This window comes from Lissotriton helveticus, chromosome 2_1 (genome assembly GCF_964261635.1).
Source record: "Lissotriton helveticus chromosome 2_1, aLisHel1.1, whole genome shotgun sequence".
NCBI lineage: Eukaryota > Metazoa > Chordata > Amphibia > Caudata > Salamandridae > Lissotriton > Lissotriton helveticus.
Window position 1 is genome coordinate 1,654,007,984 of NC_136059.1, and position 26,907 is coordinate 1,654,034,890.

Sequence of the window (26,907 nt, forward strand, 5' to 3'; positions counted from 1 at the left end):
TACTTTTAGAATTTTTGAGTGGGTAGTTGTAAAGGGTGGAATGGGTCATTTTAGGGTTCAGGGGTAGTGGTATAGGTTAGTTAGGGTACTTTTAGGGTTTAGGGGTTGGTAGAGGTAAATGGTGGTAAGGGTAATTTTAAGGTTTAGGGATGGGTAGTGGTATAAGGTGATAAGTATAATTTAGGTTTTAAAGGTGGGTTGTAGAAAAGAGTGGTAAGGGTAATATTAAGGTTTAGGGGTGGGAAGTTGTACAGGGTGGTAAGAGTGGGTTTACTGGGGTATTGGAAAAGGGTGATATGTGTAATATAGGGGTTTACGGGCTGGTAGTGGTATAGAGTGGTAAGGGTGATATTGGGGTTTATGGGTGGGTAGTGGTATAAGGTGGTATTGGTAATTTTAGTATTTAGAGGTGGGTAGTGATAAATGGTGGTATGGGTAATTTTAGGGTTGGGATGGGTAGTAGTAAAAGGCTGTATGGGTAGTTTTAGACATTAGGGGTAGGTAGTTGTAAAGGGTTGTAAGGGTAATTAAAAAAGGGAGAGTTCCCCACAAAGAAGGAAAAAATGAAATTACATTTTTTATATAAAGTGGGGCAATGTCATAGCATCAATTAAAAGCATACAACATGTTTAAAACGGCATTTCTTAGCTAAAGGTCACTCTATGTGTGGGCGAGCCTTCACGTGTCTGAATTGTTAGAGCAATTTCCCTATTTTGGAGGAAAGCACCACATGTTATGTCCTCATTCTTCATAATAACCTCAACTCCTAGGTCAAAAGTCTAAACTTATCACCAAGACCTGGTTAGCTTAAGTTGAGTAATTTTCATGCTTGGGCCCATGATTGCCACTGAAGTATTGTGACACAAAGGCATCTTTTACACTTTTAAGGCTGCCAATAATGAAATGCTTCCTGCAGGATAAAATCCAGATTATCCTAATTCAAAAAACATTGATTGGTAAGAGAACATTATTTAGCAAACAGTAGGAAATTTGCGAAAGACAAGGTAAAAAAAAATAAGAAAAAATGTTTGGGAAGAAGCTTTATGTAGCCAAGAACTAAAATGTTGTGCAGTAATAATTGTTAGGTCATGCTCATTTTGTGTCCTAAAAATCACCAAATCTGTGATCCCGCTTTTTTGTCAATCTAAAAGCCCTCAACCTATGCAGCATTTGTAATTTGGTAACACTATAAAAGGCTGTTAATACTGATCTTATTTATGTCTTACACTACATTAATAGCATTCAAACATTAAGACATTTCAAAGTACTCATTGCAGGGACAATCGTGAGAAAACTTTATCTGTAAAACAATAGGACTGCCATGGTTTCTGTATCCAACAGGCTACAACTATATCAAATATTTTTCTCACCTGACTAAATTTTACTTTTTTACATATCAACAAGTTTTTTAAAGTGCAATGTGTTAACTTTAATTTTTGACTTACGTTCTTAATTGTTTCTTTTAATTGTTTGTTACCATTGTGTTTGTTTTGACATTTATTTGTCTTTGAATCTCTATGAATAAAATCAATGCTACACCAACCCACTTGACTGTTCACCCCTTGCAAAACTGCACCTCTGAAAACACATTCCTTCTTCGGCCACTTGTCGACATACAACGCATTTAACACGAGTCACACTCGCTGACGTACTGCCGTATTCCTTCTTACAACACTGTTATTTGCACACTTGTCTTCCTGTTGTGTCTATCAGATGTGTCTTCTCATTAGAGTTCTTACTTCCTCTACTGTTCCTTTTAGATCCATCGTCCCTCCCTGGGCAACAATTTCAAATATCGTACCAGGATGTCCTGCCCATCACTGTTACCCTGCCATATAAAACCCCATCAAAACCTCATAAATAAAACGACATCAAAAGGAGTGCTATTGTGTATGAGGGTGCTGCTATCAAACGCTAAGAAACTTGTAATATGAATAAGTAAGTGTTCCAAAAATATTCCGATCTGCTGCCAATTACATTAAATGTTTGTATGTTTGTTCAACATGCCAGCCTGCCATAGTTTCTGCTAAAAAATGTTAGATCTACTTAGCCTACCACATCTGCTTACTGATACGCAAATGACATGGCAGCTCACGAGTGACTGCTCGGAGTGGCTGAGGGATATATACATGGTGCTGGTTACTTAACACCATCAGATGACTGTTATTAGATGCTTAACCCTCAGATTGTTATCCGCTAGGTTACAGATCATGCCATATTGCCCAAGTATTTAAGCCTACATTGCCAATGAGTATCCATATTGCCCAAATATGATAAACACACACACACACAGCCATGCCAATTTCTATCTTGCGCACACACAAATAAAGCACATACAGCTATGCTAGTTTCAACATTCCATTACCCACGTTAAGTCAACTAAATTTTGTAATGGCGGTCTGCATACGTACTCCATTGTAGCGCGTTACATACACATTACCACATCAGTTTCAAATTACCATGGCAATATCCATAGACATACACTATGCTATACCATGCCAGCATGTTTCCAACCAGCCATCTTGTGCATAACGTATACGGTTCCATGGCAGTCAGGGGTCCGTTGGTTGGGCTGCTAACGAGCAGTCCGCAATTCGGTGGTGCAAGTAACATGCATGCAGTGCCGCACGCAGCAGCAGTAGCCAGCCCTGCATCACTTTAATGCTTTGGTGGATCTGGATTGGTGGATTGTGCTGTTGCCTCGGCATTGACTGTATTAGAGGTTTATGATTGTGGCCCATGCTACCTTTGAAGCGGTGGTGCTTTCTGGCTGTACTTGTTCTTAGCATGTCCTTTTCTGCTTTATGGCAGAATGCAGTAGGCAACCAAGGCAAACGGGGTCTGGCTTGAGAGAGCAAAGTTTGTTGTAGTTCCAAAGGTAATATGCAAAGTCCAAGTTGAAGTTCACAACTAGCTTGAACCAGAGAAGGCAATTTAGCAGCTTTATTTCATTGTCAGCATTCTGCCAAAATAGTGTACCGTCCTACTTGTATGCCAGCTCATCTCTATAAAGTTAAAGACATAAACATCCGAGTTCTCCCATGAAAAAGATGAAGATATTCTGACAGCTACTTTGAGATCGTCAGGTGCGAAGACCATTTCTTAATGGGTCAGCCAATTAAGACGTTGACGGGTCGGCCAATTAAGACGTTGACCCTTTCCATAAATTATATAGTCAGGATGTAAATTCTATGTGCACAAGATAGAACATTCTGTCTTCTTATCAAGTATATGTCAATATGAAAACATATGCATGTTACTCAGTGAGCCTAACTACCCACTTTTCATGGGTCAGTGCTGCTGGTACACCAGGCTCATGCATGGACAGTGATACAACCTCATCCGTCTATACCACATGGCCCTGTCACTAAACAACGGTGCACGTCACTTACAGAGCAGCAAAGCAGAAACTTTTCTGTTTTGCCATTGGAGGTAGTTGAGTACTGCATGCTTGAAAATGCTGAATCATATGTGACCTCTATATATCAAGCAGCATATTGGGACTTGAGCTGGTTAGGGGTATTGAAAATGCTGTTTTGGTCTAAAGACCCTATTATGCTTAACAAATAAGGTGAGAGAAAGAGCAGCAGGCTAGGAAGATAATTACCTTCTAAATATATTGGTTGTTGATACTTTTGATACAATAATATGGTAGCACGATATCAAATACGCAATATGACATACAAACCTTTCACGGATGTGTTCCCCAAAAGAAGGCAGATTCTGCCATATTGTACATATCTATATGGTGTGCATTATTTTATTTTATTTATTTATAAAGTTTTCATTGCTTAGGTTATAAAAAAAATGAAAATAAGTGCTGGTGTCCAAAATCTCTTAGGAGCTTGCTGCTGAACGCCAGGCTTGCAGATTACCAAGGAGGTCTAGTATTGATGCTACCTCACGACTCTTTCTTCCTGCATCCTCACTTCCTTTCCCTTTATCTCCACTTATGCTGGGTCCTTTTGAATCCAGCTTTCTCACTTCTCATAATTTTCTTATGTTTCTCTTCCTCCTTATTTCTCCTTTTTTGTCTTTCTTACTCTCGCTTTAGGTCAAAGTATTATGATAAAAAAAACATACCCCAGTTCCCAAAATTGAGAAAATTAGTGCGGGCGATCGCAACCTTCCTTTCTTGTGATATATATCTAGGTTGGGGACCCAACCCTTGCAGGTCTTTAAATCTCCTCGGACCCCACACTCCCTTCCCTTTTAGTGCACCACGATCACAACTTGCAGCCAGGAGCGTAAATTAAGTGCGGTGTGTATCCTAACTTTGGTAGACCCTTATGGGATTGGCACTTTGTCAGCCAGGGCAATTCTATCACCATTATAATAGTCCGGTGTTGTACGTAGCAGACTTGTCCGAAAGCAGACTGGTGGTTGGTTGTGCGGTGCCGTCGTACCCTCTGCAGCAGGTTAGTCTTTATAAATGATGCCACAAAGCAAGCACACAAACACCCTCTTCACATATATCCCTTTGTAACAGAGACATAAACAATAGAAACAATGGAGGCGCCTAAAGTCTCCTAGACCCAACTAGCCTACTTCATGCTGCTGGAGGACTACAGAGTCTACATGGTCTTCAGCTCTGTCTATACTCTTGCCTACTGGAAACTTCCCTGAGTCAGTCTTATACCATTCTGAAATCAGTTTTGATTTTGATAAGCCCACCCCTTGCACAGGACATTTGACCTACATGCCCACCCTTTGCACAGGACATTTGACCTACATGATCACCCTTTGCACATGACTTTAGAGCTAACTCAGCCAGATAAGGAAGCAGATGTCACTCCGCTCCATCCTCATATACTGCACACTGAGCTCTAAAATACATCCCATATCTTATGACCGCTCACGATCAAATTTAGCAACTTCTGACTTCCAGGTAATCACTTTCCTGCAATCTTAATTTTCATGGCTCAGGAAATAGTACTGTGCAAATCTGCCACATTTCTCGTCATTTAGCATTAAAGTGTTTGCTGTGCCAAGCAGCATTTGTAAATGTAGAATTCAGGCAGGAAATTAACCGCATGCGTGCGGCGGCTATTTTTGCGCTGCGCGGCTTTTTTCAAAAAGCCGCGTTACATGACGAGCTGAGCTCGTCATGAGTGTGCAAGCGACACAACTCATGACGAGCTCAGCTCGTCATGAGCGCAGAAGGGGTTAAAGATGCAGGGTAATGCACTGAATAGGGAGCGCCTCGAAGGAAAGGAGCAGTTCTTGGTAAATTAACAAACCAGACGCGTTAATTATTCCTTGCAGAATCAGGTTACAGTGCCTACCTAGTCAGAGATTGGCTGTAGGGAATTACACAACTGAAATGCAACCCGCTCAAGCTATTTGATTGCTTTTGAAGGACAGACACAAAGCTGAGCGTGTCCTTCCCTTTGCAAACTTGCTCCAGAATAAACCTTAAAAACAAAAGTGAAATGACAGCATGTGAAAGGCACTGTAGACGCCTGATATTCAGATATTGCCTCTTGGTGGATATATGTTGTCGAACAGTAATAGTTAATTTGTCAGTAATTAGTGAATGATCATCCCCAGTTCGTAGATAGGTTTGAAATGCACTTCATGACCATGTCAGTAACGCGTGGCCACAATAAATGGTATCAGAGCCATATTAAGGTCCAAGCTGCTGGTAGCCATCACGCCTAACTCCTTTTACTACCACACCACAAAAAAACTGGAGTAAATGCATGGAATGGTTTCTTTCAGGGCATAAGACCCCACTAACCCAAAAAAAAAGCAAACCCCGCTGGATTGTCCACTAACCATGGGTTTCTTGAACAGCGTGCTGCCGGGATTAAAGCACTTTAACACCTTATCCTGGGTAGTAAACGCTACATAAATGCAGTTACACTTACTCTGTTATCATAGTTTATCATAATTAGCAGTCGTACAATATAAATAACGTTTATACATTACTTATTCTAATGGAATCATTTCATTGCAAGCTTTCATGACCACATTGGTCACCTTCTCAGGCAGCCTGAAGCACCAAGGTTCTGCCCAGGCAACTGATTCAATTCTTCAGTTGTCAACCCTTTCGCTGCTCGCGGTATTCCCCCGCTGTGCTGAGGGTTCGGGGGGGGGTGCGTACAGCGCCCCCATGCTCATGACGAGGTCAGCTCGTCATGAGCCACGGCGCTCCGGCGCTCATGACGAGCTGAGCTCGTCATGACCGCGCCCGTTACAATGGAACGTTCAGCACAGCAGGGGAATCAGCCCAGCGTGCGAGCGTTCCAAGTAACGGGCGCGGTCATGACGAGCTCAGCTCGTCATGAGCGCCGTGGCTCATGACGAGCTCGTCATGAGCATCCAAGAGGTTAAACCCACAGAGCTTTGCTCCTGGTGCTCCACCCCACACCAGTTAACACGCACTGCGCGCTGGCACCAAGTTGTGACAGACACTGTGACCATGATCATCACTGTCTCTTCTGCTGACGAATAGTAGCAGTGCTCTACAATTCAAGAGGCCTAGTAACATTTACTTGGAGAATATCTACATTTGACCAAAGAAAAGCAGCTGTGAAAATAGGTGTGTAGGTTTTTGATGACGTGTAGTATCCCCAGACACACCTTGTTTCAATGAGCTGTATGTGGGTGGTATGCACATAATTTACAGTCTCGTGACATAACAGACCAACATGGCATTCACGTACCCTGGACCATTTAAATGCGTGGGCCGCACAGGGCATTACTCGTGGATGCCTCTTTAGAGCCATTAAAAAGGGTGGTAACCACATGGGTGCAAAAAATGGAGAAGAGGGTGCAATAAACGTAGCTAAATGAAGATGCCTAAAAATACTTTAGAACTGCCAAGACTGTGCCACACTAGTTCAACGCCTCAGTGGCTGTCAGGAAAGCTAAAGGGATGAGGGACCATTGTTCACTCTGATAGAAAACAAACCAGGGAGGAGGTCAGAGCACCAACTGCTCAGCAATGCACTCTACTTCTTTCCAATGTTGAAATCAATGTCTTTACAGCTGCCAGCCCAATCCCCACCGCTGCTTATGTGTAAGGGAGCTGCAGCCTCCAGCAATGCTCGCACAATAGTGGTTCAGCCCTTGCATTCTCAATCCTATTAGAGTTGCATCTCCTCAGAGAAGAAAGGCTGCAGAAACTTCACCTGAGTGGACCAGGAACAAAGCTCTCTCAAGAATACAGCACGGTGCTGGTCACAGAGCTACATCCAGGCTCTGCGGTCTTCCCGGTCTCACTAATTTCTCTAATTTCCTCCAAGACTACGAGTCTTGGACTGGTCAAGTACAAAAAAAAACAACAAACCTGTACAAAATCATCTAACTGTGTTTCTTTTACAGTGGTCAATGCCTGGGCAGTGTAGGTTAATTGAAAAACAACAATGAATTAAGGCACCAGTCGTATCACACCCAAGGCATACACGCCATACCCCTCTTGTTAACATGAGAATTATCGCAGCCAGACTGATGCACCACTGCCCACCACCAGAGGGAGGGTGCTCAGGGGGGGTCATACAAAGTATTCATGGCCAGGGGCACCAGCGGCGCTTTGAATCGTCAATGGCCGTTTACAAAAATGAGAAACAAATAAATATATTAGTGGCCGATAGGCTTTTACAAGTAAGCCAAGTGATATGGTGAGGCGCAGAGCGGCATTCCGCGCAGTGCTCTTTCATGACTAACGTTACCATTTGAGAATGCCAGCAACGTCACACACTCTCACTTGTAGTCTATGGCAGTACCTCGCGAGCTGCAGGGTCACCCAATACCCAGCATAGGAGGATAAACCAAAATCCCTCTAGACGACGTCACACCGTGACTTGAATGGGAAATAACAGGATGTGCAGTTCAGCATGGTCCTTATTGGAAGCTTCCATCTTCTGAACTTGAACCTGCTTTTCAATGCGTCCCTTCGTTGTCTTATTGAACGGGCAAGGAGGTGCCCGCGAAGCAGACCTCACTTTCTGTAAGGGTAACTTTGCTGTGTGCATTATGCAAAAACTCTTGTTAAGTTCCCGTGCTCTTAAGGACTCTTGTCAGAAAGGGCATTAATGTTGATTTTACCACAGTCATCATTCCATTGGTTACCGCAAGACACACCCAAAAGCTGTGCATCGCTAGGGCAGCCTTGCCTGTGCGAGAGATCTGACGGTTCGTAAGCCCTTTGGCTAAGGGCAGGATTGTTGTGAAAGTGGTGTGTCATCGTCTCATCTGCGGTAACTGCTAGTGTCCTTCAGGACATGGTCCTTTCATGAGGCTTACATCATCCAGACCAATCTCCCCAGCCCCCTCTCGTCCTCTCTCTCCTTTAAAGATTACCTAAGGAAGAAAGAAAGAAAGGAAAATTAAGTCAATTAACAAAAACACACTACAGCCACATTTAGTCACATATGTAAGTTTCTCAACAAGTGAAATGACTAAGTAAGCACTTGCCTCGCCCTTACGAGCAATGTCAGGCATGAGATAAGCTTCCATTCAGGACTAGCTATCATCACAGACACCACCTGGACATGTGACCAAATCTGAGGTCATACCGGTCTATGAGGTGACCATGACCTGTGACTTCCTTTCTCCCTAGCCTTGATAGCCCTTACAGACTCTCCCAGCAAGTAAGGAACAGAGCCTGTCAGAGGCCCTGGCGTGATATGACTGATCCCACTAAAGACCTGAGGGCCTTTCAGGAGCTTAACTAGGCCTAAGCTTGTATTTCTCACTCCCTTCTACACTACTGAACATGATGAAATGGAGTCAAAATGAGTATCTGCACATTGACCATGGAGATAAATATGTGTGAAATAAATCTAAATCTGTTAGACTAGCATATAGGGTGAATGCCAGGATTTAGACCTTTCACCCTGCAGCACCACATGAAGAGACATCACATTATTTTTGACCCAGTGCCATCACAGGAAATTACAACACATGGCCTCTCATCCAATGACACCATAGTAATTGACATGAAGAAATTCTTACCATGTATCTAACATACATTTCTCTGTTTTGAAAATAAGAATACAAACATCTGGTAGGGGAGTGACCAATACTATGCTGGTTAGATTAGTGAAAGCTCACCTAAATAAAGTCAACTACTGAGTCTTGAGCACTCAGAATATCAAGGACCCAAATGTTCCTTAATTAAAAACAGGTGGAGTCTAGAATCTCAAAGCAACAATACATGGTGGAGATGTGGTGAAGCGGATGAGCTGCAGACACTGGAACCTAGCGAGCGGGGTTTTAGTTCCGTCTTCCACAGTCGGCTAAATCACTTAATCTCTCTGTGTCTAAACTATGAAATGGAAGTATCTGAAATCAGTGTGTAAGGTGTAATTCCTATTTAATATACTCAATCATATCCTTCTCCCAACACCACCTACAATCTACAGGGGGTCATATCATACCAATATTGATGCAAGAGATCTTCTTGGTCTTGCCAAGGAGCCCCTACTGATGCTTGTTGCGGAGTCAGTGTGAGTGGTGCTCAACACTTCTGCTCTCCGCTGTTGCTGCTTTCTGGATTTGCCTCAGGTCAGTGAGCCGGAGATGCCCCTCGGGCAGCTACTTAAAGCCGTGGCATAGGAGCATCAATATAGATTCCTTCCGTGGATGGAAGAGACCGGGCTTGCTATTGAAAGCGGGGGAACTGTGTGAGAACCTTCAAAGAGAGTGAAGGTGAGACACATGACAGCCGGACTGGACACCAAAGTCATCCGTAGAAACGATGTTTCCCCAGCACCAGACTGTAGGAGGCCCTGAGTAGAATGAGGGCATGGTTGGCCATGGATGCCCATCCTACTCTGAAACCTGCACCGAGCCTGCAGCCTACCAAGGGAGTGGCAGAATGACCAGCCTGGACCTGCCAGAGTGACGCGGGGATGAATACATTTTAAAATTCAACTTAAAAGTAGTCTAAACATTGCTTTTTCATTCTTCCTACAAGCCCTCTGAGTCTAGGTGTAAAATCAGCTCTGTAGTGTAGCTTGAATGCACTCCTCACTGACAGGAATGCTTCCCATGCACAGGGCTGGACAGCAGTTTGTATAGATTAAAGACTTTCCTCTAGTGAGAGATTTCAAAACACGCTTAATTAAGGGAGTCATGAAGCTATCCATTGGCTATAAAAGCTTGCAAAGCAGCCAGTGTAAATGTACTTAGGAATCGATTTGTTTCTTGCTTTGATTGAATGAAATGTAAACAAAGGGGTTGACCCACGTTTTTAAATTCCTTGGGGCTTATTTACAAGCCCCTTGCGCCGCCTTTGCGTCACTTTTCCCATTTTAAAAGTGACGGAAAAGTGGTGTAAGGGGCTTGTAAATCTGCCCCCTTATCTTTTGAGTTTTACACTTGCACCTCGCTTGTCCCAGTTGGGAAACGCTACAGAGGTAAATGCCTTCACAACCTGTCTCCAGCGGCAAAATTAAATTTGCACTAAATTAATGGGGTCTCATTTATGAGGTTTTGCCGTAGGGAAGCACAGCAGGCCGTCCTGCTGCGCTTCCCTACGGCAAAAGAAAAGGGCAGGATTGCGCCGTATCTATAAGATACGGCGCACTCCTGTCCTTTTCCCCTGCGCCGGCACGCAATGGGCTGCCTGCACCAGCGCAGGCACCTTTGCACAATGGTACATGGGTGCCAGCCTTGCGGGGATGATTATTATTGTACGGGAAGGGAAACCGCTCTGTACAAAAATAAGCACAAGAGGCTTTTCCTCTTTCCATGTGTGCTGCAGAATGCAGCACACATAGAAAAAGGAAAAACGAGGAGAAATAAAGATATTTCCCCCCGTCACACCTTTCCTGAGCCAACAAAACTGTGTGATTTTGCGCATATAACTTTACATGCCTGTACCTAAGTTCCCCCGCCTCTTAAAGTTAGTAGTGCTTAGGAACTGGCTAATTTGAGCCTGTCAGGGAGGCTTAACTATTTGAAAAGGCGTAACAGATTAAGAAATCCCAAATTATACCCATTACCTTCTGCTTCCTGCAAATTACTACACTGCTCTCAAAGAACCAGGCTTTTAGCACACCACCTGCCTTTTTCAGCATTTCTGAACAATTAAAAACAAAAGAGATAATTGAACAACCATTCTTCCCCAGAAGAAGCACTCTCTCAGGATACACAGCTTTTGCCCCCATGGCAACTAAGTGTCCTGCTTTTTTTGTTGCCAGTAAAATGGCCGTGCAAGGCTGTTTGTCGGGAGGGGACAAGAGATTATATGGATGCATTAGAAACTTGGGGCATATTTATAAAAGAAAACATAAGTGTGTTGGGCTGAGTGACAGGGAAAGGACAGGAATGCGCCATATTTAAAGGAAAATGGTGCATTCCTGCTCTGGCGCCATTTTGTCTGCCTAGGACAAACGCAGGCCCCCTTGTACCATGGGGAAAGGGTGCCTGTGTTGCTTTCAGGATTGTTTTTGTGCAGGAAGCGGCACCTTCCTGCACCAATGCAATCCTGAGAGGCATGTCCCTCTCTCTTTGTCCTGCAAAATGCAGTACACATAGAAAGAGGCTATGAAATAGCGAGGAGAAATAAAGATATTTCTCCTTGTTAAGCCTCCCCTGAGAAGGCGAATCGTTTGGCGTATTCCCAGATCTACCACTTATGGCACATCTGGGAATGCGTCAAAAACCATGGGATTTGCTTGGGAACACCCATGCAAAACCCAAGGAATGCCTTCCCAGGGCAGAGTAATGCAACACAGCGATTTGCTCTGTGTTGCGTTACCTCAGATTAATGAAGACCCTCAGGGCCACGCAAGGCCCCCTTGTGTGGCTTTATAAATATAATTTTGGGCTTGCACCACGTTACGTGGTGCAAGCACAACGCTACCCCTTTCATAAATATGCACCCTTATGTATAGAGACAGCTGTCATGTCATAAGGACATTAGGACTATGGGGATAACAGCTTGACACTGGACAACACTTCCTGTGTGGGGCTGAGGAAAGGTAAGAAGTAGGGGGAGCAAAGTGCGCTCCAGCGTTGAATAGAGCGGTACAAAAGGGGGTGGTGATGGACGGAGCATCTGAACCAATCAAACACTCACACCCAGTCAACAGATCTGGGTTTAATCCATCACCGTTCTTTAGCCCACTCTGCCACCCCAGTTCAGACATGGCCATATGCAAATCAGTCTGACCCTGTGCTTCATGGGAACAGTCCAGCCCGAACTGCCAAGCCATGCCTTCCCTGGACCGGAAACAAGCTTCCTAGGACCGGTCTCAGGCATTTCAGCCGTCTTCAGCCAGGCTTGCTTGAATCCAGTGGCAAAGTGAGCAAGGGACTCACGTCTGAGCATACCCTGCCAACTTATGGCAAACAAAGCGGTACAAAAGGGGGTGGTGATGGACGGAGCATCTGAACCAATCAAACACTCACACCCAGTCAACAGATCTGGGTTTAATCCATCACCGTTCTTTAGCCCACTCTGCCACCCCAGTTCAGACATGGCCATATGCAAATCAGTCTGACCCTGTGCCTCATGGGAACAGTCCAGCCCGAACTGCCAAGCCATGCCTTCCCTGGACCGGAAACAAGCTTCCTAGGACCGGTTTCTGGCATTACAGCCATCTTCAGCCAGGCTTGCTTGAATACAGTGGCAAAGTGAGCCCGGGACTCACGTCTGAGCATACCCTGCCAACTTATGGCGAACAAAGCGGTACAAAAGGGGGTGGTGATGGACGGGGCATCTGAACCAATCAAACACTCACACCCAGTCAACAGATCTGGGTTTAATCCATCACCGTTCTTTAGCCCACTCTGCCACCCCAGTTCAGACATGGCCATATGCAAATCTGTCTGACCTTGTGCCTCATGGAAACAGTCCAGCCCGTACTGCCAAGCCATGCCTTCCCTGGACCGGAAACAAGCTTCCTAGGACCGGTTTCTAGCATTTCAGCGGTCTTCAGCCAGGCTTGCTTGAATCCAGTGGCAGTTCGGGCTGGACTGTTCCCATGAGGCACTGTCTCTGGCTCTGCCTTATCTGTGTATATAGGTGTAATCACCCTGTGTGTATGTGTGCATGCACACTGCCCTATGTACATGGATAACCTGTAGGGGAATTGCTATATGAAAATGTGTGTTGGAGGGTGTAGAATCCCTTTGATATCGCCCGTGTGCTTGCACTATACAAACAGTAGCAGCCCGTCCCCTGCCAAAGTGGCGGGTTCGGGCCGGGCCAGAGGGTGAGGAGGAGGTGGGAGGTGGGGAAAAGGGAGAAGGGGGATGTGCAGAGTTTCGGGACAAAAAACAAAATTAATTAAATAAAATAATATACTTAGCTTAACGCCGCCGCCGTCTCTCACCACATGGCGCTCTTCCTGCTTCTGGCCCGGGGCACAGACTCCCAGCCTGCCCTGCGACCAATCCTGAAGCTGTTCTCGCATGAGAGCAGCTTCAGTATTGGCCTTAGTGTTGCCAACTTGTGCTCCAAGGAAGACTGGGAGCCTGTGCCTGCTCTCTCCAGCCCCAGAGCTTCAGTGCCCATGAGGGGTTTGGCCGGCCTGAGACAGCCGGCCAAACACCTCATGCGCAGTGAAGGGAGTGCCCACCACTCCCCCACCTGCAATGTCATCCCCTGGGCCCACCCCCAAGACTTGTCAGAGTCCTGGGGGCGGGTTCAAGGGGATTAAAATAAAACTATAATAAAACGGGTTTAAAACCTGTTTTATTATTGTTTTATGTGCTGGTGGGGGCAGATGGGGGGACGCTCCTCCGCTCTAATGGAGCAGCCGCCGTTGTGTACAATTTTTATTTTTTTATTTTATTGAACTTATATTGCGCACAGCTACCCGCAATGGGTTTCCCGGCGCCAGGGACAGACTAGAGAAGAAAACAAGCAGTGGCTGAAAGATAAAAACAGAATTAAAGAATTTAAAACAGAAAAGTCTTTAAGCACTGCATTGTTGGTTTTGCCAGTGCTTGTTCTTGTAAGCATTCCTTCAGCAACAAGAATGACTGAGCCACTATACACAAGGATATTGCACCGAATAATCTTACCGCAGCAAAGTGGCCATCTGCGCATTTAGTCATTTGGTGCCTAATGTGCTGAAAAATTATTGCACCTTGTAATCATTTTGGAAATATATTTTCATAGCTGAGGCGCTAGGGGGCGCACAGCGGAATGGCTGCCTGAACTGCAGCTCCGCCGGGCGATATCACACGATGTGATCCATTGCCACTGAAACCCCATCATTCCACACTGCGCGACCAGCATTCGGTGTGGGAACATGTGGAGCGGAGGCGGACAGGTGTGGAGGTGATCAAAAACCCCTGGGCGCGATTAAAATTCCGAGAACTCTGCGGTGCGCGCCGATCTGCCTGACAAGATGGCCGGCGGACGACTGCGTGTATGGAGCAACCGACACAGGTTAGGCAGCGCACTGCCCGAGTAACCCAGCGAGTATTGCCCGAGGGGGAGAGCGGATAGCCAGGCCAAGCGCGCCCGTTCACGTCGTTCTGGCACCAAGACGCGGGGGCGGAGAGCGCCCGGACTTCAGCCGGCTGCCTGACAATATGGCGGCGCTCATTGCCGTCACAGCGGACCCTGTGGTTTGGCGCCGGCGGGCTCCTGCACGGAGTACTGGACTCACTGCGGGCGGACTGACGGGGCGGTGAGCGGGATACACCGTCAGGCGCTTGGAAATTGAGTACATCACAACGCATGCCTCCTGCACTCCATAGATCCAGCTAGCAGTGACATTTACATACATAGTGCAGGCAGGTGCATGAGGCGAGATAGCGCACGAGCGAGGTGGCGACCCTTTGACGGGCTGATCGTGCTGTGGCACCTCACGCTCACGGGCTCATATCTCTCCCTCCCCTCAACGTGCCGCAGGGGTGACCAGACCGCCCCCCCCCCGGGGTACTCAAACGCTGGCGTAATTCTACTGGCGGAAGACATCTTGGAGGAGAACAACCACCACGAGCGGAGACTGGCCACCACTAAGGAGGAAACACGGCGACGGCGACCAGGGTAACGAGGGCGTCTGGACCCACCTTGAGGAAAGGGCAATCACCGGCTACCGCTATGGGGAAGCCAGACAAACAGCAACTTAAACTTTCATTCGACAACAAAAGGGTGACTAAACCAGCGGACGACATGTCGGAGGCCGGCAGTTCTGCGGATCCACCGCCAACTACTAACATTGAGAAGATCTTGATGGCTATCCAATCTAACCTGCAGGACATCAATGGCAAGCTGGACAATCTGACGTGCAGGATGGATGGCATGGCTGCCCGACAAGATAAACAGGGCGAACGGTTGGACGGAGCTGAAGCGAGAATATCTGCCGTCGAAGATGAGGCACATACGTCCACCACTAAATGCGCAGGTTTTGATCGCATTCTGGCGGTGATAAAAGCGAAGGAAGAGGATTTGGAAGCGCGCTCGAGGCGCAATAACGTGCGAATCACGGGCCTGCCAGAATCCACCAACACAGGACGCATGGAACACTACATCGAGGGTCTCTGTAAGGATATCTTTGGGGCGGAGGCCCTATCGCAGATCTTTATTGTGGAAAGAGCCCATAGATCATTGGGCCCCAAGCCGCCGCCCGGTGCGACTCCCAGACCGATAGTGGCGCGGATCCTCAATTACAGGGACAGAGACGTGATCCTAAGGCTGGCAAGGGAAAAGGGCAAAATCACCCATCAGGGCAACTCCCTGGAGTTTTACCCTGATCACACGGTCGCTGTACAGCAGGCACGAAAAGAGTACGCCACAGTGAAGGCTAAGCTGCGAGCATTGAACATTGGGTATTCTATGCTATATCCTGCCCGACTTCGAGTGGTATGGAGGGAGCAAACGACAGTGCTGGCGACACCCAAGGCGGCCCTCGACTTTGTCAAGAGGATACAACGTGAGGCGAGGTCGAACTCCCGGGACGACCAAAACGAAGTCTCGGACTGATGTCACTGTGGGTTTCCAACTTTATGCAGTGGTGGGAATGGATGCACGGATGACAATGTGGGGCTGCATTGCGGCCCTCCTCAGCTGCATTGCACAGGGAGTGCGGACACGAGGCTACCACAGGTGAGAGAATGGCGTTTAATGTTGACAATGTGTGGTGGAAGGGCAGGGATCAGCGGGGATGGCAGGGTAAGGTCCGCTCCTCTGTCCTGGACTGTCATGGATATTCATAAACTGACCTTGCTGCTATGCCTTCCCCGCGGAATTTTTTGATCACACGATGGTGTCAAACTGTAAATAACGCCACCACTACGAACTATGGCTCAGGACCCTTTGTTCTAAAAGTGATCGCGGACCCTCGGGTCTGCACTCAGGATAGCGGAGGGAGTGGCAGACCACTGTACACAATGACTCACTTTGCATTGCGCTATGTAGACTAACGGTGGTGACATCGCCCCCCCACTCTGCTGTGTCCTGTGCGATGTATAACCAAATGTTTGCTATATGCGGGGAGGGCTGTGCATTGGTCCTATTAGACCTAGGCCTTTCCACACACGTGTGTTCGCTGTGGGACGCTGCAGCAAATCCTCTAGTGCTGCTTCACTACTTACTACCAGCAGGAGGATGGTGAGGGGGAAATGGAATTGTGGATTGATGGACACATATATTGCGATTATGTCTGATTCTATCAAATATCGCCTGTACCCGTACATCGGGTGTAGAGTTGCGCTACTGGCGGACCTCCATGTGGGTAATACCCGACACAAGTTCTGCCATGGGCACCGAGTTAGTGTTTCAATGGTTGAGGGAGTGGTGCTCAGAAGGGGTATGGCTTCGGCAGGTTGGGGATGCTGAAGTGGGCGGGTTTTGGGGAGGGGGGATGTTTAACTGTTTACTAAGACCTATTGCATTGCAAATGTACACGATATTCAGATATTCCTTGAGGGGGATTGTGTTTGCAAATTACGACCATGGTAGAGGGTGGGATCAGGATCCGGGTAGGGTACTTATGTGTACGGATATGTGTGGTATAACGTCATTTGTGTACACCAGGTTCTAGAACTGGCAGCGGTAACTGTCTAAACGTCCTCACTTGGAATATTCGTGGATTTTCTCGCCCACAGAAAATTAGGCAGGTATTTGCCAGTCTCACTAGATGGAATATTGATATAGCCTTCCTGCAGGAATCGCACTTAGCACCGCACGCACACGCTTCATTGGGGTCGAAGTGGGCGGGCACCTCATACAGAGCTTCATACTCGTCTTATTCCCGGGGGGTGCTTATACTGATTAGGAAGGGGGTCACTTTTGAGGAGGAGCATTTGACACAGGACCCGGCTGGTAGATATGTACTTGTCACGGGTACGCTAAGGGGCCAACACATCACGCTCCTAAACGTGTACGGCCCGAATATTGACGCGCCGGAATTCTATCGTGACATCTGGGGACACCTACAAAAACATGCTTGCACGCACATTTTATGCGGGGGGGACTGGAACGTGACACTATTGGACGGCCTGGATCGCTCCTCACAATCAGTGGAACAACACAAACAGTTGAGACTCATGGTGGGTCACATGATGGAGGATTTAGAATTGGCAGACATCTGGAGGCTAAAACACACAGACGACCCAGGTGCTACACACGTCACGGCATCCCACAATAGTTGGTCCAGACTGGACTACTGGTTAGGTTCCAAGGATGTTGCTTTATGGGCGCGTAAGATACAGGTACTACCACGCACGCTATCGGATCACAACCCGGTTCACTTACAACTGGACATACCTCATTACACACCTCCCCCATTCCAATGGCGTTTCAACTCCCAGGCCCTCACGGACCCAATATATGTAGACACCCTGACTAAGGCAATCAAAGACTATTTTGCTAATAATTCTCAATCTACTGATGACTCTTGCCTCCTGTGGGAAGCCTTTAAGGCCACGATAAGGGGAATCTGCATTAGCACTACCATAGGGGTACTCAAAGACATACGGTGCCAAATTCGCCGCTGCGAATGCCAGATGAGGGACTTAGAATTGCAGTATGAACAAACGCAGGACGTCATGCTGTTACCCAAACTACGCGAATTACACACAGAACATGCCGATTTTTCAGCGGCAGAAATCAAATACCTAGATCGCAAACACGAGGCCAGGGCTTTTGGGGAAGGGGGTAGACCAGGGAAAGTACTGGCGCAGAAAATATGTGAGGGACGGGGGCACTCAACGATACTCCGAGTCAAGTCAAGGGAGGGGATTTTGCAAACACACCCAGCAGACATAGTCGAATGTTTTGTAGACTCCTACAGCACACTATACCAATCCCAACCAACAGCTACTACTGAAGAAACATATGACTACTTGCATGAGGTAGCGATTGGATGGCTGTCGGATGCCCATAGGGAATATCTGGCACGACCGATCACGGTTGAGGAGGTCACAGAGGTGATCGCCTCGCTCCCCAACGGAAAGGCCCCAGGCCCTGACGGGTTCACGTCCGAATTTTATAAAAAATGTGTGGACATCATCGCCCCCTATTTGGTGGACATGTATGGTAACGCCTTTGATGGATCATTGCTCCCCCCCACTCTGCGGGAGGCAATGATCATAGCACTCCTTAAACCATCCAAAGACCCGGAAAACTGCGACTCCTATAGACCCCTTTCCCTAATAAACGTAGATTCAAAAATACTCGCAAAGTTACTGGCCGTTAGGCTGTCCCCACTGATGACTCGACTGGTCCTCCCGGATCAGGCAGGGTTCGTGCCCACTAGATCCACCTCGCATAATACCCGAACACTGTTCGCGCTGGCACACTATTTGAAGCCCTCGGTAAAGGCGGTAGCTGTCATGCTCGACGCTGCGAAAGCGTTCGATTCGATCGAATGGCGCTACATGCTGTCTATCCTCAATAGGATGGGGTTCCCTAAAAGGTTCGTCCAGTGGATTTCCTTGCTGTATACTAAGCCATGTGCAAGAGTCCGAATCAATGGTTATGTTTCAGCTCCCTTTGACATTGGGCGGGGCACTAGACAGGGCTGCCCCTTGTCGCCCCTACTCTTCGCGCTGGCTTTAGAACCACTAGCGTGCATAGTGCGTCAAAAATATAAGGAGTCGGCACTGCAATTCATGTCCAGGCCACTGCACATATCACTCTACGCGGATGATATGTTATTGTATGTTCGAGATCCAGAGACACATCTGAACCCGCTGCTTAGAGAGTACATCCGGTTTGGAGGGCACTCGGGTTTAGCAATAAACTGGTCCAAATCCTCACTTATACCTCTCACCGATGCCACTGCCCCCTTTGCGATGGACTATCCACTAGAGTGGCAGCAGGACCCGATTCGATACCTAGGGGTCATGTTCCACAGGAATCCAGACGAAGTCATGCGTGCAAACTATGGGGTGGTACTCTCCAAACTGGACGATAAGGTCCGTCGTTGGATACACTTACCCTTATCAATAGCTGATCGTATCGCGATAGTTAAAATGAACATCCTGCCCAAACTTCTATATCTCTTCAACAACATACCCATCACACCTACGAGAGAGGTCTTTCAACACATAAAGTCATTGGTACTGACCTTGATATGGGCGGGTAAGCAGGCTCGAATTGACCTACAAACACTGACGTTCCCGATAACGAAAGGTGGATTCGGGGTCCCAGACTTTCTCCTATATTACCTTTGTGCCCAGGCACAGTACGCGGCATACTGGTACCATGAGGTCCCCTATCTTACTCACGTGGCCATTGAGGAGGGGGATGCCCATCCAGTTCCCCTGTCGGCGATACTATCACACACCAGACCACCACTCCACGAACAGGACATCAACACTGTAGACGCCACAATCAAAGCTTGGAACAAACTAGGACAATTGGCTCACAAAACCCCATTGTATGCACCGGACATGCCATTACAGCACCATCAGGCTTTGTCAGTCACTAACGAACAAGTGGGGATGTCTCTGCTGACGAGAGCTGGAATCGACAGGATGTGTGACGTGTACCAGGGGAGCACATTTATAGACATCGACAATTTACAGTATATCCGGAACCAGTCTTCTATGTTCCGATTCACATACTACAGGTTGAAAAGGGCATTGAGGGTACACTACCCATCATTTCCAGCGGAACCAGAAACTCTAGCGCCCTTACAAATGCTGATCACCACTAGGGATCTATCTCACTTGGTGTCCAGGTTGTATAATGCTGCACAAACGGAAATAGCGGGTCACACACTGAAAGCTAAGGAGAGATGGGATGCGCAGTTTGATACTCCTCTGTCAGAAGAGGAATGGTACAGCACATGCGCACTGACACAGATGTTGACACCTAATGGGAATCTGAGAATTATACATTTCAAGTTCCTCCACCAAGCCTACTATACACCGGTGAAAATGCGTAAATATGGGCTACAAGAGGACGACAAATGTAAGCGCTGTGGTAGTGAGGGTGCGGACTTTGTACATCTGGCGTGGCAGTGTGCGAGGGTAGCGGATTATTGGGTGGAGGTCACGGTCGCACTATCGGCCATGTTGGGAGGAGAGGTGCAGTGCACGCCACAAATCTGCCTGCTGGGGATTATACCTCAATTCAGAGCACTAAAGCGCAAATTCTGTGCGATTGCACTACTGCTAGCAAAGAGACGGGTGGCGCAATGCTGGCACAGCCGTAGAATACCGTCTACGACAGTGTGGCTACATGACATGTCCGTCTGCCGGGATAAAATACAAACCTATGAGGAGGGCTTGCCTGCAAAATCAAAGCCGAAGGACATGTGGGGATTTTTATCAGACTATCTGAATTCTTTGCAGGAACATGAGGAGGAATAGCTGATACACTAGAATGACTGGAGAGTGGACGACTGATGAATGCATTAGAGATATCGGAGGGCGGCATTGGGGACTACCGGGATACTGCTCCACTCACTGTACAGGTTGTATTAGAATGCACTGTAAGGTCTACGGTTGGGGAATGTTATAGTTCTGTTTTTGTAATTACAAAATGTAAGACTCATACCGGTTGACTGCTAAGAGCTCTACGTAGGGTGTAAGAGACGGATCTGCCTACCATATCTGCACAATTATTACAACATTACATTTGGTGTACTGGACATACGTATTAAAATGGCGAGCCGGCCTCAGGGTTGTAGGCTCATGCAGTGTAATGTGCTTTATGTTAATAAAGGTCTTACAAATTTAAAAAGAAAAAAAAAAATATATATATATATATATTTTCATAGCTCCATCTAAACCCTACATAACGGAAACTTGATAAACCTGATGTCGGTGCAGCTTTGAAAAGTTATTTTTCTGGGCCTGAGATAATATTTGGAGGGAATAACCAGGCTTTCCCATGAACCGCTCCCACGATCTGCGACTACTTTTCACAAGACGTCTGCAAGATTGTGTACAAACTCCTCCATGGTCTGTGTAAGACTCCTTTCATCCCGTGGCTTACTCTGTTTAGTTTTTCACTTGGGTGGCAGTGAACCTGTGCTAAAAATACAGAAAGTTTAGATGAGGAAAATAGACTTCCAGAACTGGCTTTTTCCCCTGAAATCCTGTCTTCTTTTTACGGCGCAGCATTTTAATAAAGTGTGCTCCTCTTTTTCGATTAAATCAATGCATTTAGGGCCATAATTATGTACTGGTTGCGTCGCTTTTGCACCACGCAATGGATTGCATGCATGATACAACCCTAAAATGTGATTTATCAAGCCACGTAAGGCCACCTTGCGTGGCCCTGAGTGGCCTTGTAAATCCAGAGAAATGCAACACAGCGCAAATCGCTCCGTTGCGTTACTCTGCCCCAGAGAGACGTTCCAAGGGTAGAGCATGGGTGTTCCCTCGTAACAACATGGATTTTGACGCAGTCTCAGATTTACCATTACTGGTAGACCTGGGAAGGCACCAAAATGCTATGCGATCCCAGAGGGAGGTGATGAGGAGAAATATCTTTGTTGCTCCTCGTTTTTTTCTCTTTCTATATGTGCTGCATTCTGCAGCCTTCATAGAGAGTGGAAAATGCCTCTGGATTATTTTTGTGCAGGAAGGTGTCCCTTCCTGCACAAAAACAATCCTGCATACAACACTGGCATTCTTGCACCATGGTGCAAGGGTGCCTGCATTGGCGCTAGGCAGCACATTGTACGCCAGCGCAGGGAAAAGGCAGAAATGCGCCATATAATGTTAAATACGGTGCACTCCTGCCCTTTCCCTGCCAAGCAGCGCAATGCAGGAAGGTGAATTGCGGCACGGCGCAACTTCTACATAAATATGCCCCTTGCTCTTTAAAAATGCCCACGATCAAAAAAATAAAATAAAATAAAACGATGCTGATTAAAAATCTGTTCTAAAAATACAACAGAAAAAGAAATCAGTACATATAACACTGAAAAATGCAAGAGGTGAAACGCCGGCCATGTATGAAGTCCTGTCCACATCGTCTGGTGGACAGAGGGGTCTATAAGAGAGAAGCAGTGGGCCAAGGGAATGCAGATTCAAGTTAATTTCGAATACAAGAAAAGATACTCCATTGTTCGGGAATAAACGTCAACCAAAGAAAGAGATGATACAGGAAAAGACACGCAAATCCCGGCTTCACATTCGAAGCAGGAAAAAAGCATTCGAGTTCCTTACATGTTTGATGTCCCCGGCCCCCTTCAGCGTGATGTGCGTCCGCCTCCAGTTGTAGCCCGTGTCTCTTCCCCACACGGGCGGCCCGTGCGTGCGGCTGCGCTTCACGAACACCTGGATGGAGCCGGACGCCAGGCCGGACAGCTTGTGCCGGAAGGACAAGCACAGGTCTCCGGCGCGCGCCAGCTGGTCCAGGGGCAGGATCAGGCGCGCCATCCTTCCGGCCTTGCCCTTCGGCTGAGACAGCAGCAGGTACTGTCCACCTGTGGAAGAACAAGGCCCATTAAACATGGAGGCGGTGAGGAGTGAGGCCCAGAGGTAGGGAGGCAGTGGGGAGCGTGGCCCAGAGGTGAAGCAGAGGTAGGGAGGTGGTGGGGAGTGGGGCCCCGAGGTGAAGCAGAGGTAGGGAAGCAGTGGAGAGTGAGGCCCAGAGGTGAAGCAGAGGTAGGGAGGCAGTGGAGAGTGAGGCCCAGAGGTGAAGCAGAGGTAGGGAGGCAGTGGAGAGTGAGGCCCAGAGGTGAAGCAGAGGTAGGGAGGCAGGGGAGTGAGGCCCAGAGTTGAAGCAGAGGTAGGGAGGCAGTGGAGAGTGAGGCCCAGAGGTGAAGCAGAGGTAGGGAGGCAGGGGGGAGTGAGGCCCAGAGTTGAAGCAGAGGTAGGGAGGCAGTGGGGAGCGTGGCACAGAGGTGGAACAAAGGTAGGGAGGCAGTGGGGAGCGTGGCCCAGAGGTGATGCAGAGGTAGGGAGGTGGTGGGGAGTGGGGCCCCGAGGTGAAGCAGAGGTAGGGAGGCAGTGGAGAGTGAGGCCCAGAGGTGAAGCAGAGGTAGGGAGGCAGGGGGGAGTGAGGCCCAGAGTTGAAGCAGAGGTAGGGAGGCAGTGGGGAGCATGGCACAGAGGTGGAACAAAGGTAGGGAGGCAGTGGGGAGCGTGGCCCAGAGGTGATGCAGAGGTAGGGAGGTGGTGGGGAGTGGGGCCTGGAGGTGAAGCAGAGGTAGGGAGGCAGTGGAGAGTGAGGCCCAGAGGTGAAGCAGAGGTAGGGAGGCAGGGGAGTGAGGCCCAGAGTTGAAGCAGAGGTAGGGAGGCAGGGGGGAGTGAGGCCCAGAGTTGAAGCAGAGGTAGGGAGGCAGGGGGGAGTGAGGCCCAGAGTTGAAGCAGAGGTAGGGAGGCAGTGGGGAGCGTGGCCCAGAGGTGAAGCAGAGGTAGGGAGGTGGTGGGGAGTGGGGCCTGGAGGTGAAGCAGAGGTAGGGAGGCAGTGGAGAGTGAGGCCCAGAGGTGAAGCAGAGGTAGGGAGGCAGGGGAGTGAGGCCCAGAGTTGAAGCAGAGGTAGGGAGGCAGGGGGGAGTGAGGCCCAGAGTTGAAGCAGAGGTAGGGAGGCAGGGGGGAGTGAGGCCCAGAGTTGAAGCAGAGGTAGGGAGGCAGTGGGGAGCGTGGCACAGAGGTGGAACAAAGGTAGGGAGGCAGTGGGGAGCGTGGCCCAGAGGTGATGCAGAGGTAGGGAGGTGGTGGGGAGTGGGGCCTGGAGGTGAAGCAGAGGTAGGGAGGCAGTGGAGAGTGAGGCCCAGAGGTGAAGCAGAGGTAGGGAGGCAGGGGGAGTGAGGCCCAGAGGTGAAGCAGAGGTAGGGAGGCAGTGGGGAGCGTGGCACAGAGGTGGAACAGAGGTAGGGAGGCCGTGGTGAGTGAGGCCCAGAGGTTAAACAGAGGTAGGGAGGCCGTGGGGAGCGTGGCCCACATACCTCGGCTCGTAGCCTGGATTGTGTATGGAGAGCATCTTGCAATTGGGTATTCAGTGTCAGCCCAATACACATTTCATTAGAGAGGACACACTAGGGGCAAACGAAATGCTTCGGTTTCCCTCCACGAGCGAACACATGTACCCACAGACATTACACCAAGGAAACCAGTTTACATGATTTGTAAATCTTCATACATTTGTAGTGTTAGGTGGGCATGCAAAATACCAAATATTCGCCTTGGGTATCAGAAGCAGGCGAACAAGCAAACACGTGGATACAAAATACTGAGGCTTGCAATCGGGGCCAGGCTGTGCCGTGGCCGAGCTGGACTCAGGCCCATGGTGCCAATTTTCGTAGTGGCGCATGGGGCTGTCTCCATTGAAGTCCTGCCTACAGCAGCGTCCCTCTTGCTTGATTCCAATCAATCAGACTGAACTGCTTTTAATATATTACTTGCTGCAGGTGCCGTTTTGCACGCCATTAATCCCCTTCTTTCCCCTTCCATCTCACTCTCACCCCCTGCCGACACCCACCAACACCACCACGCGCACCACCAACTTGGCACTCGCGTGGATCCAGCTACGCTGTAAGTGAATCCGAATATTTGTGGGAGGTGCTGAGAAGTTTGTGGTCAGAGGTCAGTTACTGCTTCGTGTGAATGACCTGTAACACACAAAATGGACGCCCTGCTACCTTATTTTATTCACCACCTGCAGGAAGGGTGCCAAATTTCTTTCCACCCAGGGCGCTATCTGAGCAAGGGCCAGCTCCGCTTGCCATATTATTTGTGCACGTTGCATTTACCTCATCCAACATGGATACTCAAATCACAAAAAAATAATTTGCTAAATACAAAGAACATATTTAAATAGTTGGATCCAATTATTTATGTTCTGAAGTGTTCAACTTATACATTGTTTTATGTATTATGCACGAAACCTGGTGCCCCTTGTTCGTTTTTCTAAACTACTCAAATCACATCTGTCAGACACAAGGTTTTAATAACTGTGCATTGTTGAAGCAATTTCAAGAAAGTACTAGAACAATGTAACTGGTACTGGAAGCAGATAAAACATTTTTTTAGAGCCAATACAGAAAAATGTTAGAAATATAGGGCATAGTACTACAGAAGTACTCGTTTACATGCATTTGGGATTCAGCCTTGAAACGTCCAACTCTCTAAGTAAAAGTGCAAGGACGGCACAGGAATTTCTATTTCTGATAATTGTACATGAATATTTCCATTTTATTTCTATTTTAGTTGTTATCGGGCCTATGCAGAAAGGCATGTAAGAGTATGTAAAAGATTATTTCAGAAGAACTTCTTTATGTACACAATAATGACTTTGTGAATAAGCCTCCTATGAGCATAAACTAAGTCTGGACCTTGGATTCACGGCAAGTTTAAAGTAATTTGAGACAATTTTTTTCTTGTACTTTAATATACCCACTGCCAGGATAAGAATTCTTATCAAGGACTATGGGACGCCCCAATGTGTCTGAAGACATCTTTACAAGACGACTCTCGAGATATCTCCTCTCTCTTTTCTGGCTTTCTTAATGGGCACCTTAGCAAATAAAGGACTACAAGTTAGCACAAAGACACAACAAGAAAGCGGGCTGTGACCCAAAAACTGCACTTAGCAGAATTTATCATCCTGAGCAGATGAAAAGATGTTATCAATATATTATGCCACTCAGTCTCATCTGAGCCCTGTGATGTCTGGTATGATGGTGGCACACACGCATAAGAAACAAATACAGTACAATGTTGAGTGGGTCATAGGCTCCTCGTGGGCCTCTGTGCGGTTCTGGCACACTTTACCATTACCACTTATGGGTAGAGTTGCAGTGTCTACGATGGTGTTTTTCACACTGCCTGTATGTGATCCAGAATTCATTGTGCCCGGTGAGCTGGAGTGTTACATCGGCTGAATTCCCACGTCACCTCGCTCACCTGGGCAGGGAGGCAGAGTAGGGTAGCTCACCTGACTAATGAGGGAATATGGGGATGGTGGACTTGGTGTGCCGAATCTGGGGGCATATTATCAAGGACGGGTGATACATTATCGCCGCTTTTATCGGCAGCAAACTGCCGATAAAACGGCGATAATGGGCTTGATAATATGCTCTATAGAACTCCTATCGAAGCCCATGTTAGATGTGAAGACATCTAACATGGGCTTCGATAGGAATTCTATAGAGCATATTATCAAGCCCATTATCGCCGTTTTATCGGCAGTTTCCTGCCGATAAAAGCGGCGATAATCTATCGCCCGTCCTTGATAATATGCCCCCTGGACTATTATCATTACGCCTCCCACACACGGCGAAATGGATGGAGGAATCGAACAATTGGGAGAAGGATCTTCTGGCGAGCATGGTGGAGGGGACCGAGCTCCCTGCATTACTGATGGCGGGCTCAGGGGAGTCAACCGCGGCGTCCTACGTGGTGCGTCAGCCTGCTGTGCTGTGGCAGAGGCTGGTGACAGTGGTGATCAGGAAGGCCCCATTTCATAGGGCGCTGCCACTATGGATTTTGGTTCCATTCAGCCCGAAGGAGGAGGCTATGTCATAACCTTGTTGGCTTGGGACCTGTATCCGAACGATGTATTCATGTTTTTTGAAGAAGCTC

The 26,907-nt window shown here is 47.8% G+C and overlaps 1 protein-coding gene across 4 annotated transcripts in view; it reads right to left on the bottom strand.

Annotated features, from left to right (window-relative positions):
* Positions 1-1,456: 1,456 nt before the first annotated feature.
* NPNT (nephronectin) overlaps positions 1,457-26,907 on the bottom strand; it is a 280,509-nt gene continuing 255,058 nt past the window's right edge. For all 4 annotated transcript variants that reach the window (XM_078676614.1, XM_078676612.1, XM_078676613.1 and 1 more), the window contains 3 exons: positions 22,546-22,805; positions 6,353-8,307; positions 1,457-6,075 (listed from right to left, as the gene is read on the bottom strand). In XM_078676614.1, coding sequence (XP_078532740.1) covers positions 8,212-8,307; positions 22,546-22,805 — 356 coding nt within the window. In that variant the 3' untranslated portion in view covers positions 1,457-6,075; positions 6,353-8,211. The remainder of the gene's footprint in view (positions 6,076-6,352; positions 8,308-22,545; positions 22,806-26,907) is intronic.